Source organism: Corvus cornix, chromosome 3, assembly GCF_000738735.6.
Source record: "Corvus cornix cornix isolate S_Up_H32 chromosome 3, ASM73873v5, whole genome shotgun sequence".
In the NCBI taxonomy this organism is placed as follows: domain Eukaryota; kingdom Metazoa; phylum Chordata; class Aves; order Passeriformes; family Corvidae; genus Corvus; species Corvus cornix.
The window spans coordinates 73,385,689-73,406,682 of NC_047056.1; the positions used below are offsets into that span (position 1 = coordinate 73,385,689).

Here is a 20,994-nt window from a genome sequence, read left to right on the forward strand (position 1 = left end):
GCAAATAATACCACAGATGTTACTGCTACACAGTCCTACTCTTGGCAACCAGCAGTGCTTGGATGCTAGTCTATTTCAAATATTTCAAATCAATAAAATCATGGTGCTGAAAGTGTAGAAACAGATCTTCTATATATTCAGTTATGAAGAGAGAAAAGCATCACTTGCTCAGGTGAGAAAATTCACCTTTGTTTCAAAGAAATCACTTACTTAAAGTTCATTTAGATGTTTGTGGCATAAGCATTAGGGGGGTAATTACATATTTGGGGAAAATGTAAATTAAATCCTATTTTCAGTAATTATTTTGCTGAATATTTGTTCTGTTTTGCAAAGAAATGTATTTTCTTAATCCTGATACTGCATCATAGGTATTTCAGAAACAATAATCACTTAGAAGAAAAAAATCCAAAATATTCAACAGTTCCTTTAAACTGAAGTAGAGTTCAGGAAAATGCCATTCCATACTATGCCTTGGCACTCCAACCATCGGTTAACTACTGCATGGTGTTACATATACAGTCATCTTTTAAAAAAAATCTTTTTAAAAGAAAAAAAAGAAAAAAACATGCAAGCACTTTTGTATTTTAAAGTTGGCACATGGTTTCCATCTCTCAGGAGATTATTGGTTCCATCTTATTAGTCACGCTTTCCAAACGGAGGTTAAAGTTCCCAGAATCTAAGCAATAGACAGGGTTACACTTTCAATACTTGTTGTTACCTTTTTCCTTAGCACTGACCTGCTGATGAACTCTGGGTCAGCAGAGGTAGAAAAAAAGATGTTAGTTGTGAGAAAAGGAACTGGAGCATGGAAGGATCCATTGATGAGCAGATTCCGTGGGTGTTCTCTGTGTGTGTGAACACACGCTCGCGCATCACGAAACGTTAAATACAGCAGCAAGGCGGGAATCAGTTTTTGAGTTATGTTGAATTTTTATTTACTTATGAATTATTTTAGTGTTGAGGTTGTATAGCTAACCTTCAAATTGTGACCTGAACATAAACTGTTATTTTTGCTGGTGGGTACATGGATAACAGACTTTCCATATCAGCACCGTTTTTCTGTTACAAGAAAGAAAGATCTTTCAAAGAGCTTTTATAGGTGGTTGTACAGCAGGCCTTTATCCCAGGTCCCCTGCAGTGCAGATTTGCCATCTCTAGCCATTATATGTAAGCAAGTATCTTTCCATCACAGACTATTAAACTTCTCCAGTCTTCTTTGGTGTCTTTCACCTGAATCAGCCTTCCCTCCCATGAGTCCTTTCCTATCCCACATTTCATTCTCCTTTCCATTCCTCCAACGTCTTCTGGGCTTTTTCCTCGCTAGTGACTTTGAGTATTGTTACTGTCAGACAGAAAACCGTGTTAACAGCATTACATAGGTAAATGTAGCTGCTGGATTCCAGGTAAGATTCCGCTATCCTTTAAAGAAAAAAATTATGCAACAACTCTTAAATTAATCTGAGATGTCTTTAAAGTTTTGGCTCTATGTTAGAATTCTCTTGTTTATACTTACGATGAAATATTGAACTCATTAGCATTCAACAGAATTTGAGGAATTACAGTGGTGGCTTAGTAGGGGAATATAATTTTTAGCATTAAAAAAAGGAAGAAATATATTCTGTTACAGTTTTCTTATGGTTAGTATTTGTTAGATATAGGTGGAATTCATTATAGCAAGATAAAATTTAGTATTTATATACCCAGGATGAAATGCAGAATCTTTTCCTTTTACTGCAGAAATATGGGAATTAGCAATATATAACCTTCTGGAATGTGAATGCCTATCTGCTCCCACTCCCATCTCTGTAATGAATGGCCACTGAGGCATTGACTAGGTTGAGGGAACACCCCTGCTCTACGCTGAAAACCTCAAGTTAAAATCTAGTTTGTTATCAGTGACAGGGTCTCATAGATAAAGCACAGAAGGTTCCCATGGCTCAAAAAAACTGCCACGACTTCCTATGTGACCTTGGCCAACTCATTTAATTTTTATTTGCCTCAGGTACCTTTAGTACAGTTACAATAGACAATATATTCTATTCAAGCCTAGCACTCTCTGTTATTTTTACTGAGAAAAACTAGAGGGGTCATTTAAGATGGTGCTGAACACTCCAGTAGCAGCTCAAAATCAAACATTTTTCCATTTCTTGCAGGAGAATGAACATTAAATAATAAAAATTCTAATGAAACTATTTTTCTAATATTTTTATAAAATATAATTATTATTGTAAAGACAATACTCCACCTTTTTTTCCTATCTTATTTAAGAATGCCTGAAACTAAATCTAATATCTTTTTTTACTTCCTTTGTCAAGCCTTATATTTTGTGACTGTGTATTCAGCGATCAGTTCTTACTCTGCTGTTCTAAGACTATTGCCTATATTTGCATTAATTGAAATGGATAATTGAGGCAGTGACACTGTCACTCTCAGATTCAGCAGGGCAGTCTCTTCTCAGAAATAATGTGACAGTTGCTGGCTTTGCATTGGGATTGGCCACAAGCCTCCACTTGTAGTATAATCGTTGATAAAATATTTTAAAATTGCCAGGAGTAGAACTGCCATGGAGCTCAGCCCTAACCTTTGAGAAGTGTTTACCTATGGATGTGTTAAACACATCTCAGTAGGGTAGCTGGGCATTGAGAGAAGATGGACATGAAAACAGATTGCAAACTGCAGAAGAAAGACTCATCTGCACGGGAAACACGCACATCCCTGTAACAAGGACCTTGTAATGCTGTCACTGATCTTTCCCCATCATGTTACTCCTCTGGAGAATCTTAATTTTTACAGGAAAGAAATATACTCTTTGGGTTAAGCACTGTGTTTCCTTAGCTAGATGGTGATGTGTATAATACTGCTTTACCCATTCTAAAACAGTTAAAGTAAGTAAGTTGCTTCTAGTCATTTAAATTGCATTTTTGCTAGAGGTCTTATGAGCAATATCTTTGCAGTACATGTTCAGAGTTGTCAAATATTGCACAAATATGCTGCCCAATTCAGCTAAGAGCTAGTTGATGTATGAAATACTTACTGTACTAAACTGCAGACTGTGCTGGGTGGATGATGGTGGCTCCTCAGAAGGAGCAGTAGAACACAAAAAGTACTTCTGGCCATGCAAAGGCAAAGGAGCCCATGTTGCCATTTTGGGACTCAAAGAAAGACAATGTCCTTCAGCTTTGCACTTCTCATCCTCCCCAAACCTCCTCAGTTCATAACAGCCACTAAAACTTTGGAGAACCATGTCGCTTGAGTCTTTTGTTTTGCTGCTTATGAGGAAGTGGAGAAGTTCTTAGAGATCCTAAGAGTGGTTTGAGCTCATATATTGCCTGTTGGTAGTACAGGTGTGCCAAGTGCTTGCTGACAGGTGGTGGGAGGTACAGGAAAGGCCTATTTTACAGTTGTGTATGTAAGCTTTGTCCAGAAGTGTCCAGGGAAAGAGCTTTTGTGTAATGGTTGCATTGGCAACTATAAATAAATGGGCAGCTTTACTGAACGAAGGGAAGAGAATCAAATTAACTTGAGAATGCAGAGGATTACTCAGAAACAAGTGAAGAGCAGATGCCACATCTCTTGCTGCTGCACATATTCTTTGTGTATGCAGTAATATTCCAGTGACAGCACAATGTTTGCAATTTTACTTAAATACTGGCTGCTTTCATGGCTGTATGGCTATTATTCCACATTAGGAATGTGGAAATAATAGAATAATCAAAAAATCTTGTAGGGCTTATACTGTGTGGCAATGCTCATTTACAGATATTAAACAGCAATGGATCACTTTGTAGGGAAAGTACCTGGACATGTTGGGCTGGAATTGCTGCCTGCTTGTGTAGGTGTATATATATATGTGGGAGAAGGGAGGGTTACCTTTCTGGTGTTGGAGTTTTGCTTGCTGTGGATAATCAGTGATCTGGTGTATGGAAGCATCTTGGTGATGGTTTAATGATGATTTGGTGCTGCTTGTGCATAATCCCTCCCCCACCTATGACAAACCTTTTCCCAGTAGGGGCTGGAGGAAATGAGTAATGCTTAACCCATTTGTGTGATCAATTCACTTAAGCAGCTACTGTGAAATGTTAATCACAACTTTAATTTGTACTGCATTAGCATTTTGATTAACTTGTAGGCTTGCTAGCACACTTGAAGCACTTTTACTCATAGTTACAGCTCGGAAATGACTTTTTGATTAATTAAGTTTGTTAGACAGCAGCTGAGCTTCCTGAATGCTAACCTTAAGGGGCTAAAAGTTCAGGAGAAAGTTACTGGGAATAACTGTTGCTGTTGAAAAGGATTCTTGTGAATGCACTCAAAAAAATTTGATTATTGACCAAATATTACATTCCTACTTTGAAGCTGACTCTAAACTGTAAAGAGGACAGATTTATTATGAGAAAGATGTGTATCTGTCATGGTTTTGGTAGATTTGTTTAATATTTGAAACAAATGCTGGCTTTAAGAAATTGTTTATGTTAGGAAACTGGGATTTATTGCAAAGACATTCTTATCAAAAACGTTTTATTCTTTTTGCAGTTCACTGGGGTAGTAGAGAATATCAATTTATTAATTAGTAATTTGAAGTTAAATTGGCTGTTGGGACTCAATGAGTTCTGAACGTTGGCTTATGCCCCACCAAGTTTACATTGCTGGTATCACACTCTGTAGCTGCTTTTGTTTCTGTAATACTATTAAAAGAAATCAGTAAGAACCTAAGGGTTGCACTCCACTTAATGTAGACAGTAAATGGTTTGTCCTTTCTGTTCTGTTCTGAAAATACTAATAATGTTACTATGGAGGCTAAAGGATGGATACAGAGATAGGAATCTTATGAAGCAGCTAGGAAGGTTTTAATTTGCATACATCAGTGAGACCTTTATGATGATGGGAGGATGAAGAATTAGTCTCTCATAGGGGGTAGCAGAGCATATGGAAGAGGGGACTGAATATGCTTGCAAAAAAAAGTGAAAAATGGGATACAGAGGGCAGTATAAAAGGAGTGCCTTCTGAATAGGATTAATTACAACTTATTCACTATATCTCTGATAAAGTACAAGGGGGGATGCTCTGTAGGCTGAAACTACACAGCTGTGTAATTTATGGGCGATTTAATTGATCTGAAAGAACTCCTCCCCCTCCCCAGATTAAAACATTTCTAAAAAGTAATTTTGGACTAGACCTCTGAATTTCAAAGGTTCTGTAGTTACCTGTTTCACTGATATATAACATACCAAAGGTAGTGACCTTAAACTCTCTGTAATACTTCAAATAAATTCCAACTTTTCAAGTCAGTTGCTGTTTCTAAGATATGTAATTGAAGCATCATAGTCATGATTTATATAAAAACATGAACTTAAAGTACATGGCATGCTTTAACATCTGAAAAAATACTTTACTTTTATTAGTAGAATATCAAGTCATGTGTGGATCATAATATAATTGTATGTGTTGGAAGGCTTCCTACATTTGAAGCATGTGCAAAAAAAAATTATTATTATTATTATTATTATTCTGAATTCATAGTTTTTAGGAAGAAAGGTAAAATGCATACCCTTTTGTCTATTATCTATAAATATTTGTCACATAAATTCTGTAGTCTTAAACAGCTGTAAGTAGGCACCATTCTAATGATTTTAATAGCTCTATGGATTTAAAATCCTACATGTAACTAAAATCTAGTCCTAGACTAAACTTCAAATTAATGAATAAAAGCACTCAAGAAAGTGTCATAGTCTGTGAAGCATTGATACAAAAAATAAAATTAATCTTTTAAGGGTAGATAAATTTGAGCCATGAAACTCACCCTGAGTACACCTGAAGTTTCATCCCCCATCCACAAAGTCATTACCCCCAATGGCATCGCTGTAGGCACTCAACTCAGCTGAGTTATCACAGGTGTAATTCTCAACTGCAATAGCATTTCTTACATTTCTTGAGCTTGCCTCTGTTTCCAGAGCAGTTATTATAGTTTCATTGTCACATCCCTTAAATATAATTTATCCACGAAATATTAACATTTGTATTTACAGGATTTAAGTTGAAATGCTTAGTATATTCACAGTTATATGACAGGTGACTTCAAAAAGAAGAAATTATTCTAAGCAGCATTCAGTCTGTATTAATAAGATGCAAGCTGTATCACTTTTAACACTTCAATAGCTTATCTTAAAGGAAAAAGCTATTTAAGTCATTTGAGTAGATCAGAAATTCTGCTAGTTTTAGTCTGGTCCCCTGCCACCTACCCAGTCGTACAACAGTCATCCAGAGTATCTGACTTTCAAATGAAGGATGTGAAAGTAATACCAAAACCAGTGTTTATAAAAACTTCGTAAAAAGTCTCTAGAATAAAGAATTTAGCAATCAGGATATTTTGGTAGCCTGAAAAATCTTCTAAATGAGTAGGAGTGAGTGGAGGAGGGGGCTATGTTCATTATGGAACAATTTAGTATCTGTTATTTTGAGCACACACAGGGAGTGCTTAATAACACCAGACAAAAGCAGTGTGTTGCTATCAGTGAGTGTGCCGCACACTCGTCTTCCACATCCTGCCTCCATCTTTGCTTCCCCTCAAACTAGGGAATTATAAACCATCATTTAAATTCCAAGCATCGGTAATAACTTTGGCTAGAAAGAGACAGATTGTTAAATCTCAGCTTCATGTTAGACCAGAAAGGTACCATTTGATCAGTTTAAATCATTCCGTACTTAAGGATAAGCAGACACTGCTCTTAAAAATAAGGAGATGAAAACCTGATCATAGATGCTGAGGGCTTGGTCTTAATGCACTCCTGGAATGATGACAGCAATTGCCAGATTTTGATGCAAACATTTTGACACTCAGTTCTGAATGCCATCAGAATGAAAGTTTTTGCCATACCTGACAAGAACATCTACATCAGTTGTTGAGCATCAGCAATTTTGTGCTGCCCCTGCCATGGTTAGTAGGTTGTTGTTTTCCACATTGGCACAAGCCAAGCTATTTTTTATAGTGACAGACAAAATGTAAAGGGAGTGTCACTAATTGCTATTATTACTTCGTATTTGACCAAGTATGACATTTGGAAGGCTTAAGAGCTATTGTTTGAATCTTTCATATAAACCCATATCAGTATAGGCATCTGCTTTTATTCTCCTAAGCACAGAAGGAGCTCGAAATAAGATGTTGGTAAACATATTTTCTACTATAACAATCAATAATTTCCTTGACTCCATCTATTTACCCCATTTATTCTACTTTATGTTTAAAAGTTGTGGGCTTAGAGGGGGGTTTTTTTGTTTTGGTTTATTTGTCTTTTTTTAATTTGTTGGTTCACCAAAAAATACATGTATATGTGTACAGAAATACTTTTCTGTAGTTAAAGCATCCTTACTGATTCCTGTTTTATTTCTTGCACTCACTGTCCTCTTAAGTTTTTCTCTGTGATGAAATTACCCTGTAGTGGTTTAAATTCATAGGCTAGAAAGGCAGGTAACCAATTTGTGCCATTTCTCAATTTAGAATAATACTCTTAATCTGTTCCAATCTTACCAGCTCAAAGTTATTTAGAATTTACTTACTTCTTTGCAAAATAAGAGCTAAAAAAAGCCACAAGTTTCTATAAAATTATACTGGTTTGTACTTGAAAATAACAACAAACCAAACAGGTAGCAACTAGATAAACTAGAGAGACTAAATATGTTATTCATCAGATAATATAAATATTAAATACTTTAATTTTTTGTGCTTTGTATTATATTCTTTGTTTAGTTGTTTATGTTTACATTTGGAAATAGGGGAATGACTTAATTTGTTACCTTGAGTATTTATAGGAATTTCAGTAACCATTTAAGTATCAAGCATCTCTGTGTTTTTCACTTAGAGGAAAATGAAACATGTGGAGGTTTCCAAGGCAGCAGATGAAACAAGCCAACTTTACCATTGTTCTGACTTTTTCACAATGTCACTGTCTTGGATTTCACATCCAGATAGAGATGCTGTGAATAAATTCTATGGGTGAAGAAGCAGAAAATAAGGAGGAAAAGAGGATTTGCCATGTGGATTCATTATAACAATGTGGAACACAGAGTCTCACACACACAGGCTTTCCTTACTCCCTACGGGATATCTATCTGCAGGCCTCTATCAATTTCTAGGAGATTTTCTATGTGAAAGGATCCTCCAGTTAATTTCAGAGTATAGCTTGGTTTAGATTTATCTTTCTCTTACATCTTCAGTCTTCTTTTCCCCTTTTCAAACCTCTGTTTAAAAGGGGAGAGAGGGATAGATTTGGAAAAAAAAAAAAAAAAGAAAGAAAACAACATAAACAGTGTTATGCGTGCGTCTTCAGAAGCATTTTATGAAATACCACTCCTTCACGCTGACTAAAAATACAATTCAGTGTATTCTTCTTGTTGCTTATGAAAAATATAGGATATCTGTGCACGCATTATTCTTCACATATGTACAATATGTACAGCAGTATCATATGGGGGAACATGATGTTTCAGGCTGTCAGAATAGCAGAAAAGAACAAGAATCAGGTAGTGGAGAACAGGAGGCAGATACCAGACTGTCTCAGCAACACAGACTGTTCAGAAACACAGACTGTACTGTATGGATAGTCTTCAATATACTTTAAAATGTGAAATCAGGTAAAGAGCAGCTTGCCTTGTAATTTTCAAAGACTGACTCCAGTCTGATGCTGAGAACAATTCCATCCTTATGTGAGTAAATGTCATGTAAACCAACATATAAATCTGCAGGCCACAAAGCTGCTCCTTTCAAATGTGATTTCTAACATAATTTTATTTTCTGTTTGTTGAAAATAGTCCTACATGGAAATCACTTTGGCAAGCCAAGTGAAAAGACAGAAAATGGAAACCAGTAAGGTTGTGTTGTGAGGTACTGGTTCTAGGGTCACTATGAATGTTAGAGAGTTTTAGGGTGCTATGACTTTTCCTACAAAAAAAAAATTAAATATTAAATCTGAATCTTTATTAGCTGAAAGGCACTTTATCCACAATTCATGAGAAATGAGACAACATTTGTGTAATACAGGGTAACACTTTAAATATTTTTCTGTCACTGATCTTATCACCCCGATCTGGAAAAAAAACCTGTTGAAACTGCATTGTAAACTGCTAAAATAAACTGTGTGACTTGGCCAGGAGTGAAACTAACTTGTGTCTTTAAAGTCAGTATTTCTCCAGAATCAGTGTAATTTAATTGAAATAGCTCTGCGTGTGTAAACAACTCCTTTGTTTAAAGAAGATTTCACTGTTTAGTTTGCCTTAAGTAAATGCTGCCTTTTGTTTGTCTGTAAAACATTTGATTAAATGTAAAGACTTACACAGACAGCTTCTCCTCATTACACTAGTGGCTGGAAAATAAGTTAAAATGGTGCAGGTATCTGCTGCCTAAGTAAGTATCAAACAATATCATTTGTGTTTACAAGAAAAACCCATGGAAACATCTGAAGCCTGGTCCTAAAATCAAACTACAACTCTCCTAACACCAGGATGGTATTTAAAAAGGTGTTGAAACCGTTCAATATACCAGATTCAATATATCAGTGTTCCTTGCTTCCTTAAAAAAAACATTTTCTAGTATTTTAATCAAACACAGAATTCCCTAAATTACAAACTACTGTTAAATATATGACTTTCTACTCTAATATGAATTAGAGTGTTGTAATATGAGGACCCACACTTTATTGTGATCATAATGTTATTGAAGAACAAAATAAGCAAGACAACTAACATAGCGTCATTTTCTTCACCAGCTAAAATGCTTTCATGAATCACAGTCATTCTTTCAATGTACTCTAGACAGGGTAAAAAGTATACTATATATCCAAATAGCTGCATTTACTATTAAAAATAATTGAAACAAAAAATTCATGTTTGGTTCTTTTTCCCTTGGAAGAACTCTTAAATTCACTTTCAGACTAACCAAACAGAGTGTAAGTCCAGTCAAGAAAAAAAGCAAGCAGAACCATTTTTTTCATGTCCATAGGGCCATTTGCATTGCAAAATCCATGTTGAATTAGCTTTAGATCTTTATGCTAATGGTACCAACAGTATACCTCTTATTTGTATTGTCAAAATATGGGAAGTAGTGGTGGAATGGAAATTCATGAGACATGGAAGGCAGGATGATTTTTAACACTTCGAAGTCTGATGTATAGCTGGATAGGGGTTTTTTGTTTGCTTGTGTTCTCTGTGTACTTTGGGAAAGCTTTTCAGGATCAGGATAGAGTTGCCAAAGGAGGGACAGCCAAACATCCCTCATTCTCAAGACAGTCAACTGTTTACAATGCAAAGGGTGAAATCCATTTTGTTTCTGATTGCTTTTACTCACCCTAGGTAAAATATAAACAATTTTGTAAGCTTTCTTCAAGATTTCAATTATGTGTCAGTGTTAAACAAAACCTCAAATACGCTAATAAGCTAAATTTTAGTGCTTTTATCTAGTCCAATTCCAGGGATTTTTTAAGTACTTAGTTCAAATGGAAATAATAATTGCTCCTGGTAAATGATATTTGTATTAATTTTTGAACAAATGTAAATACATTGGTGGTGTTCTTAAATAGTTCAATTATGTAGTTCTGAGAAAGGTCTCATGTCAAAATATAAACAAATACTGCCATTAATTTTAACCTTTTCCTTTACAGTAAGTGTTAAGATTCATTCCCTTCATTCTAGGCTGGGTTATGTCAAAGAGCACTTACTTGTACGGAAAAGATTCTACCTTCAGTTCTCACCCCCAAAACCATTGTGTAAATTACCTTTTCGAGAGTAAGAGCTGATGACAATGATACAGGATTTAATTCATCTTTTTTCAAGGTTAATTCCAAAGGTGCCTAACTGCCATCAATAAAGGTTGAAGTAAATTCCTATGTTAAGGCCTAGAAATCACTGTATGTTCACATTAAACATTAATGTTAAACATTAAATACATGCTCTTCCTTGTATGAACCAGGTATGTAATTACATTTGCATTCTTTGTTTTTATTATGTGTCTTCTTTGCTTAGGCAATGCTGGATGTTGCAGCACATCATGGCTGGCTGGTGACTGCTCTGAACATAACCAACCTGGTGCAGATGGTGGTTCAGGGTAGATGGATACATGACTCATCCCTGCTTACTTTGCCAAATATAGAGCTCCAGCATCTTTACCTTTTTCGGTATGTAATTCTTTTAAGCATTAGCAGGTTTCCAATTTCTTTCCACTTCCTGCTGCTGATTGTTTGAATGTCATTGTTGGGCCCGAGAATGTTAACAAATCAGAAGCAGAACTCTGTCTTTCACAGTGATGCTTTGCCAAATGGATTTTCTGTTTCTGTTTTCAATATTCATGGATTAATTAACCCCCACAGATTATTTTGAGAACCGTGATTCCAGACAAATTAACAAGAGACCACTGGAAGGGTTCCAAGTGCTAACAAATCTAACTCTGTATGTTAATTATCTCTTTATTTTAATCTATTATAAAACTACATTAGTATCCATCTTAACATCATAGATAAGGCAAAGCTCTATAGATGCTTAGATGATGCATAGATAATGCTAACCAAAAGTAAATGACCACTCTTTAAAAACAGAAAACAGTACTGAATTTTACCACCAAAACAACTGAATACAAATGTTTGCTTTCCCTCCCTGGGCATATGTTTTGCTGTCTGTATCAGGAAGTGGAGCCAAGGCCAAAGGAAGAGTGTGCATGGAGGTTACCAAGGACCTATCGAGTGTCTTCCCGAACTAATGGCTGCCTGTGAAGGAAAAGAGAATGTTTTTGCTTCCATTGTGGGCAGTGAGTTGCAAGCAGCGCACATTTCACAGGTAACACTTTCTATTTGTGATCATTATCACCAATATCACATGTGATTGGAAAGGAAAAGTAGTTGGGAAAAGAAATACTCTGTCCCTTTCAGTAAGTATCATGTGACGTTCTGTATAAAGTGCAACACATTCATTGCTCTAATTTCAAGGTACTGCTGGCTTTACAAAGGTTCTTCTCTGCTTGTTTTCTTAATATTATTCTCACTTATTCCCTGCTAAGCAGTAACAAACTCTGGTTTATGGCTGATATTACCACATCTCTCTGCTCTAAAGATGCTTCTCTAGGTCATTCAATCTGCTGAGTGTTATCCACCTTTTCATAGCTCTGCACTAGGAATACATGCATTGCAAATGTCATCATAGCTGTTTTCTGAAGTGGTCTGCCAAACACCATTTTTTCTGAGAATACTCTTAGTAAAAGATCCAGCACTCATTTTGTATTTGAAACAGAAAAAGGAGATGAAAATTTCATACTTCACAGGGGAGGGGAAAAAAAAATACTATTCCAAAATGTTGAGCTACTAAAGTCTTGTTTTCAGTTTGATTTTCAAGGCATTTGCAGCAAAGGACAGCTATATTCCATAGCATTCATCACATGCTAAGCCTATTGATTTCAAATAAGATGAAAACTTCAAAAGCTATGCTTCAAATGATTTTTATTTGAATGTTTAAAAGGACAGCAATATATCCTGGGTTTGACTGTTCAGCTTCAGTTAAACCTTTTACTGGTATGCAGACAAGAAGAAAAGTACTTAAATGTCTATAACAGATATCTGCATTTGTAACCAAATTAACATCAAAATTTTGAATTAAGAAAATGTATTGACATCAAAAAAAGGCTTCCTTTAACAACAGATTTCTAACATAATACACATTGATTTAAGTCCAACTTTTAGATGTGATAAAAAATTAGAACATTGTTGTAATTAGTTCAGGGAGAACTCAGAAGTAAACTTACTTAATTTATTTGCATAAATTGCCATTCTGTTATCTTTAAAAGCAAATGCAAATTGGCTCTGTCTGATATGATGATGGTTATTTGGCTCAAAAGTGCTTCAATTTGCGTAGCAATCTGGTGTCGTCTCTGCAGTGAGGCGATCCCAGGTAACATACAAATCCTGAATTATTCCAGAAATTAGTATGTTTAAAGCATCAATTTAAGTGCTAATTGCAGTAGTAATGAGAAAAAGCAGTACTACTGTGAGATTTGCATCTACTGCCCCATCAGTATGCCTGGAACGGCTGCTGACTGGCAGAGGATTTGGCTGCTAATTAAATAATTGTATGCATGGCAGTGTTCTCGTCTGATTCAATAGATGAAGATTAATCCTCAGATAAATATGTTTGGCTGGTATTGAAATGTCTTAGCAGTTTCTTCAAAAATAGCTTGTGTGTATGTGGTGTGTACGTTCACACTGCAAATGACTCTATGCCTCTATACATCTATGTTTGTAAATACAGATGCATATAAGAGGGAAAAACATAATGTCTTGCCATCACATGAGGAGAAAGTTTCATTTCCATGAGCTGGGAATGGCTGTATTGGGTATAGCAAAGCCATGACTGTATTGTTATAGGGCATGACAAATGTGAAACCTTTATACCAATACATTATATTCCTTACTCTATTTTTTACAGGGAAAAAAAAAAAAAAACCTATTGTAATACCTTGCAAAAAATTAAAATTCATATTGAGACTGCCTGTTGAGTGTCTTCATATGTAAAGTCTTAAAGTTCTCACATAGACAGGGGCCAACCAAGAGAAAAATTCTTCAGCATCTGTATGATATGTTTTCTATAAAGAAAGAATACTAGGCTACAGAGTTTAAGCTTAGCCTTTTGACAGACATGAACAGAGTCAAATAAAATGGTAAATATACCACTAAATTGCCAAAACCATTCTTTTCCTAAAAAACATTTTACTTCTTACTCAAAGTATATTGAACCCATATCTTAAAGCTAAAGATTATTAGCAAGAAACTGGTAAAAACAGCTTAAGCTTTACATAAATTTCAGGCAGATGGGAAAAGGAAGAAATTTTACATTTGGAAGGGAGAAAATGCCTTTTAAGCAGATTGGTAATTAATTTTTAAATAGCAGCTCTTGAAGTTGCTCATGGATTTGGAATATCAGGCTAGGTCCTGGGGAGACAGATTATGGGCAAAAATACTAATGTTGTTCCCAAAGGTTTGTGAAGAATTTTTCATTTCATTATGATTTGAATCTATGGGCTTGGTAGATAAATGTATATATATAGCACATATGTGCATGTATATATTGGATATGTTGACATAGTTAAAAGGAGGTCATATATGCTTGTGTGTTCCTATACAGCAAAAAAACAGTAAAATTGTCAAAAAATACCGAAGCGACATGGTAGCCTGACTTTAATTTTACAGAATTTAGTATTATAATTCCAAACCTTACTGAAAGTCAGGGGAGCTTTAAAAGCTGACAGCCTAAATTCAAACTATTTAGACTAACCCCAAGCTCTGATCAAAGCTCTATGTTTGTTTCAGTGACTCATTGTGAATCATACTTCTTTAACAAATCTTTTTCAGTATCTAAGTCACTTAAGCATTAGGCACCTTGTAAAATATTAAGTTGATATTGATATTTTTGAAAGAGAAAAAAGAAACTTCAAGATTGAAAATAAATAAATATTATCTCTACTATGGTATTATCTACTTTTACTCTGGAAGTGTCTGTGTTCCTATAATCTTCTTTTCATTTTCACCTGCTACTACTTGACTTTTTTCTTTGGTGAGAAAAGCATTTCTTCATTTTCCCCACATTGCATGGATGATAAAAAGGCCTCCTGCTGTGCAGACTGTATCAATGATCAAGCAGTACTAACTTTGCCTTTGATTTTCAGATATACAAGACTTGATAAATCAAGGAATCATAAAATCCTTTAGGTTGGAAAAGACCTTTAAGATCATCAAATACAACAGTTAATAGCCAACATAGGATTACGTATTAAAGCTACTTTCTCCTCTAATTAGAAAGTTACTCAGAGTTACTTTGTTTGTTTCTATTATGAAAGCTACATGAGGACATGACAGCCTTTGACAAATAGATTATGTTGGGGTTGTATGGTATAAACCAGCCCAAATCATAACTTTCACCAGATTATGATGAAGGTAACAAGTATTGCCACTACAGGAGTTAATAAATTATGATCTCTGCTGAAATTAAACTTTGTTCTAAGATATTTGTACCAGTTCTTGTCCTTTGAGACACATAAAAGCTTTCAAGGTAAATGGTATCTAAAGTACAGCCAAAGAGGTGATCACCCCGTTGGTTTGTATCAGGGTTCCTCTCCTGAAGTCAGCAGAAATACCCTGCTTAGACACTCTCACACAGTGGGTCTGTAGAGTTCCTACTCTAAGTTTCTTCTTAAAAACCTTTACATTCAACGTAAAATCATTTGCCAGTTGAGATGTTACTACTCAAGTTGTCATCCAGTGTGATCTGCTGGAGGTGGGTTTAGTAGTCTCGTGTATGAAGTGTATCAAAATCCTGGCAACAACAACTTAGTTAAGAATGTCGGTGGTATTTTTTTCACCTTCTTCGAAGTGCCGCCTTTTTTTCCCCATTTCCTTTCAGAGTTGGGACAAAGACAGATGTATTTTTCCTTAAAGTCCTAGCTGTTTAGTTTCTATTACAGTTTTCCTGTCATTTCCTAGCTAAGACACAGTTAAGAACATCGGTGCAATTCATCTGTGTCCCCTGCTTTTACGCTGCAGTTCCTGAGCGCTCACAGCTGGCCCTCCCCATCTTCTGCACTGAACAGACACAGCTGTTCATGCAATACACAGAAGAGGAGAGAGAGAGAGAGAGAGATTAGTTGGTAGCTGAAATCAGTTTTCTCATTTAGTTCAGCCAGGCTCTGGTAATGCAGCCATTTTAATCCAAATAAGCCTATGCTGCAGCCGAAATGGGCAGTCCTGCCCTCCCCGTGCCGTTTTCACCTCCTCTGACCCAGCTCACCGCACAGCTGCACAAATGCTGTGTCTGCCTCAGGCAAGGAGGTGGGAATGAGCATCTGGGGACGAGGGGAGGAGGAGGGAGGAATCCTATCAACCCTCTCACTGACAGTCAAAATGGCCTGTAGCCAAGTGGCTATGTGAATGCTTGTGCCAGCAGGGGAGGAGGCTGGACCACTTCTTTCAGTGGCACTGAAGGCTCATGCTTATTCAGAGTCACAGGATTAGAGAATATGTTTCCACAATCAGCTTTAAGCTGATCTAAGTTCATGCTGTCACCAAAATGATTAGCAAGCTGATCCATCTAGCTGCACAATCCCATCATGGCAATGCCAACATACCGGGGATAGAGAGGGGCGCAGCGAGCTGGTGGGGAGAACGCTGGAGAGAGAGACAGCACCACCTTTCTGAGGGCAGCACGACCTTAGGTCTGCTTACCATGGCTGCTGTATCCCTAATTATGTATTGACATATACTATTATTGTCAGTATGACTAGTGGCAATGATGTCTGCAAAAAGCAAACTTAGCTTTCGTTAGGCCTCTATGCCTTCCAGCAAAGAAAAACTAATCAGATGCATCAAGCACAATCTAAATGGAAATACATTTTGTTGAAACACAATATGGTCAAACCAATACTTGAAAAATAAAATGCTTTTGTTTTTTCCACATAAAACATTTCTGTCCCATGCTATTGCCCATGTGATTATGCCCTACCCTCTTCATTCCCACAAGTTCCCATTTTGGTATCTGATGGCTCTTTGCCAAGATCAATATTCTTATTTCCTTCTCCTTCCCACCCTCTAGCTTTTCATATATGCTGATTCCTGTTCTGTTCCGGGAGTGGAGGGGAAAGACAACAGGGCAGAGGGTGATTCTTGGTCTTTTGTTTTTTTCTTCCAGTGCCATCCTGATCTATGTTTTTCAGCCATAGGAAGGCCACAAATCACTGCCTCCATTCCACAGCCAATCCCATTTCTTTTTCCTAACAGATTTCATTGAGTGAACGTGCTAATTTTCTTTTTCACTAAATGAAAGCCTCCATTGCTCCCTTCCATTTTTGTCACAGCTTCTCAGAGCTGCTTTTCCTTGTCTGATAGAGACCAAAATGAGAGAAACATAGGGCTGCATATTCAGGATGCCTTTTTAAGGTTAAGAGAGTGTCATGTTGATCTACACAGATTGTATCCTCCAACAACAGTTCTCTGCACAAGGATGAGGGAAAGTTGAGGACCTGTTGCAGTTCAAGAGAAACTGCAGAGACTTAAAATTCCTCAGGAGAATTCTAAGAAGGAGAGTTCATGAAGATCGATGCAAGAAAACCTAAAAAAAAAAAATAGGGATAACTTTGGATATGCAGTTGAACTTTTGGTTAATTATCTGAACTGATCCTCTGAACTCTCTGAGGTTTGCCTATTGCTAATTAGCACTGCAGTGACTTGTTCTTTATGGATTATGCTAAGGAAGTTTAATTTAAAACTTAATTATATTAGTTTTTAAGTGGCTTATAGGGAAAAAATACTTTAATCGGGAGCAGTAAGGAATTTTTCCTGTGTTCAGACATCAGTAGTCTTAGTATGGCATGTGGAACATGCTTGAGGAGTTTCACATTTGTTTTGTTTGCTAGGAAGAAAGTAGCATAAGAGGTTAATGAAAGGTATTTTATGCTTATGATTGAGAGTTGTATGATTACATATATTCTAATACACAATAAAATATTATTAATATAGAAAAATATGTAAACTGCACATTGAATTGTTGTTGTTAGAGTGATAATGACTGTACAGATTATCTTGTAATCCATAGGGATCTGGTTTTTCTACAGGCTTGGAATTTCTTGTGCCGTTTACCAATTCTAAATGTCAGTCTGAGCATTAAGGGCAGCTGGGATGATACAGTTCAGCCACAGAATGAAGTACCTGTTCCTTCTCTGACAACAGACACACGAGATGACAAGAGATGGATCAAACTGCATGCTGATCAAGAGTACGTGCTCCAAATAAACCTGCACAGAGCCCAGATGGGGTACCAGGTAGACTAATTTATCATTTCCTTCCCAAGTGCACAAGTGTCCAATAATCCATTTACATTATCAATGATGTTTTGTACAGTATAATAGGTTTCTTTATGGTTTAAGTATTATGTAAGTTATAAACACTTTCAAAGCCTCTTCTGTATTAGTAGTGAAGAAAAATTTTTTTCAGGTTGCAATAGGATAGTAAGTAGGCTCTTAAGGTAAAATCCTAGACCAAGTCAATGAAAAAAAAATCAAACTAGTTTGTAAGCTTTCCAGTTACATTCACAGATGCTTCCAAACTGCATACCAGACTCACACCTATAAATATGTTTCTACTCGTAACACATCCTCAGGCCTTTACTGAGAATATTTTCCGTATGTTTTACATCTGATTCTTTTTTGAACAGCTCCTAGAACAACTTCCACATACAGTTCTTTCCCACCTACATTTCAGTCCCAGCCCTTTTCCCATTTAAAGCACATCCCATTGCCTCCTGGGCCAGTCAGCTTGCAGGGCTCTCAGCAAGTCTTGGTGTGCCAAGCCAGAAGCTCCAGGAGCTGCACCCTTTTCCAGCTGCTCTGCCCCTGCGGCAGCACCTGGGTGTACCTGCATGTCGGCTCTGGGGAGAGTTGGGCCTGCCTTCGTGTGGGGCACTGCTGACACTGGAGCTGTCACTCTCTTATCTATGCCTTGTCCTGTCATTTACATACCATGAGCAGCATATGGACCACCATGGTTATAATTTTGCTAATTAATTTCTCTAACATTTCAAATAATTAAGAATTTTAATTTCCAGAATTAGAGCTCAAGGCAAAAGTGGAGAACAGTTTTAGCTGTTACTTCTGAGACTCTTAAGACAATTTCATTTTGATAAAAATAATAGTGGAGATACATGTGTTCTGTTGAAACTCCTGAAGTTATCTTACATTAGTTAAGAATTATATTTGAAAAGTATTCTTGTTTCCCAAAAGACTTTTTGTCCTGGCTACAGCAGATTCACCATAGTTGCAAAGGGAAACTGTCTTATTTTAGGAAGGACAAAGGGTCGAAGCTCATCCATACATCATTCTATTTGCTGTGCCAGCTACTGGCAGAGACTTTTCCTAACTAGAAACCATGGAAAAGAAAGGAGCAGAAGCATTTCATGCAGTGATCACTGTTTTATAAACCTCTCCTAGAATTTTATCCCTCTTTTGTAAAAAACAGCTGGATCAAACTGTTTCTAAAGCTTCATTGCTGTGGTGGTGTTTTTTCTTCCATACAAATCTTCAGTAAAACCTTTCCCTCTACAAAATGCGAAATGAATGTTGATTGAGTAGGCTTCATTCTGTCTTCAGCTTCCAGCAGTAAAGTCACTGTCTTAAAGAATTACTAAAATAATCTTTCCTTTTGATATATCAAGCTCAAATAAATAAGTGGTTGTTTTGTCTTTATATTAAACTTGAATAATACTGGTCAGCTTTATTTAAAGATGTTAGGTTTACAATTAACCCTTCTGTATTTGGAATATATTAGATAAAATTACAGAAAGAGGATAGTATTTCCATTCAAGTTTTAGTAGTTTACGAAATAAGTGGAATAATACCTGGTACTCTGAATTTTTCTCTGTGGACTGCGATTTTTATTTTATTTTTTTAACCCTTCTTCTGGAAAGAAATAACACTATTTTAGTCTGGCTGATTTATAGCCTTACCTAACAATTGACAGCAAGGTGGTTTTGAGGTGTTTTCCATTCAAGGAAAAATGACATTTTGGAAAGGTGATTTCTGGTTTTCCTAAGCTGTTTCTTTTCCTCAACAGGGCAAGCAGGACAGTAAAGCAATGGCTCCTCGATTCCCCAAAGTCAAGGATGAAGGATGGTTTTTGATATTGGGAGAAGTCGATAAAAAAGAACTCATTGCCCTGAAAAGAACTGGATATGTCAGAAATCGAAATACTGTTTCCGTTGCTTTTTATACTCCAGAAACTCCTGGAAAGTATGACAAACTTCCAAATTCTCTTAGTTATTATGTTTTCCAAGTATTCAAGACCCAATTCCTGAACTAACAATGCTGCTTTTACTTTTCAGGTGTATCTACACCCTGTATCTCATGAGCGACAGCTACCTTGGCATGGACCAACAGTATGACATTTACCTGAACATTGTACCGGCACAAGGCACCACGCAGGGGACTGAGCCCAGGAGCCACCTGGCTCTGAAGTAGGGCTGTCTGGAAGGTCCACTCAGTCAAAAGAACTGATCCTGCAACTAAGACATCTGGTCATTCTGGGACATCCAAAAATGCATCTGCCTTAGTGGAACCAATTTCAAACCTCAAGACAACGGGGAAACTGGAAGTGACTGCTGTATTAACTCTGATGACACCCAGTTAGCCACAGTGGCCTTACTCCTTTATGAAGATTTGTCTTTTCTTGTTTTATCTTTCTTCTCTCAGAAGTCAGATTGTTAGTTGAATTTTAAGACATCAAAATAAAAGACTGAATAATACTGCAATTTGCGCAAATTCAGGGCTATCGTCTTCATTTTGAAAAGTGTTCTATAGCCTGTCTATTAATGGTGTTTAAATAGTCAACTTTTTTAATTTATAGGGGAAAATACAAAATTTGATCTAAGAGCTGCTGAAAATATTGATGGATGTGTTATATTTCATGTTTAATAAAAATATTCCCAGAATGTTTTGCACTGTATTTTTAGGTGTAAATATGGGAGATATAGTAACAAAATCCTCTTCATGCATAGTACATTTTGAAAATGATAATCCAAAGAAAAAATTCACAAATTTATATTAATTATATAAGCAGTAAATCTGGTTGTGAGGGCAAGCTAAATCATAAAAAATATTTCCGGTATAGCAATGATGCAATTCATGTAGATAATAATTAAAGTTTACTCTTTACGTGTGTGTGCATACATATATACACACACACACATATATATATTACATACTTGCAATTTCCTTACTGTTTTTTCCTGAATTTTGTAGGACTAAGGCATGTAAAATTGGGTGTCCTGTTCTAGGGCTCAGTGCTAAAGTGGGTGATTAAGTTCTGTAAAGAAGGGGGCATGAGGCTCCAAAAATGGGGGTTGCAACAGGAGGCATGATGAGCGAGAAATAGTTCTGCCAGGTAAAAGATATTGTCTAAGAGATGCCCAGGTCTGTGATAGTACCTG

General features: G+C 36.4%; 1 protein-coding gene across 3 annotated transcripts in view; it reads left to right on the plus strand.

The window, feature by feature from the left end:
* ASCC3 (activating signal cointegrator 1 complex subunit 3) overlaps positions 1 to 20,496 on the plus strand; it is a 252,669-nt gene extending 232,173 nt beyond the window's left edge. For all 3 annotated transcript variants that reach the window (XM_010403548.4, XM_039568654.1, XM_039568655.1), the window contains exons 38-42: positions 11,011 to 11,162; positions 11,667 to 11,817; positions 17,630 to 17,836; positions 19,623 to 19,798; positions 19,891 to 20,496. In XM_010403548.4, the coding sequence (XP_010401850.2) occupies positions 11,011 to 11,162; positions 11,667 to 11,817; positions 17,630 to 17,836; positions 19,623 to 19,798; positions 19,891 to 20,026 (822 nt within the window). In that variant the 3' untranslated portion in view covers positions 20,027 to 20,496. The remainder of the gene's footprint in view (positions 1 to 11,010; positions 11,163 to 11,666; positions 11,818 to 17,629; positions 17,837 to 19,622; positions 19,799 to 19,890) is intronic.
* The last annotated feature ends 498 nt before the right edge of the window (positions 20,497 to 20,994 follow it).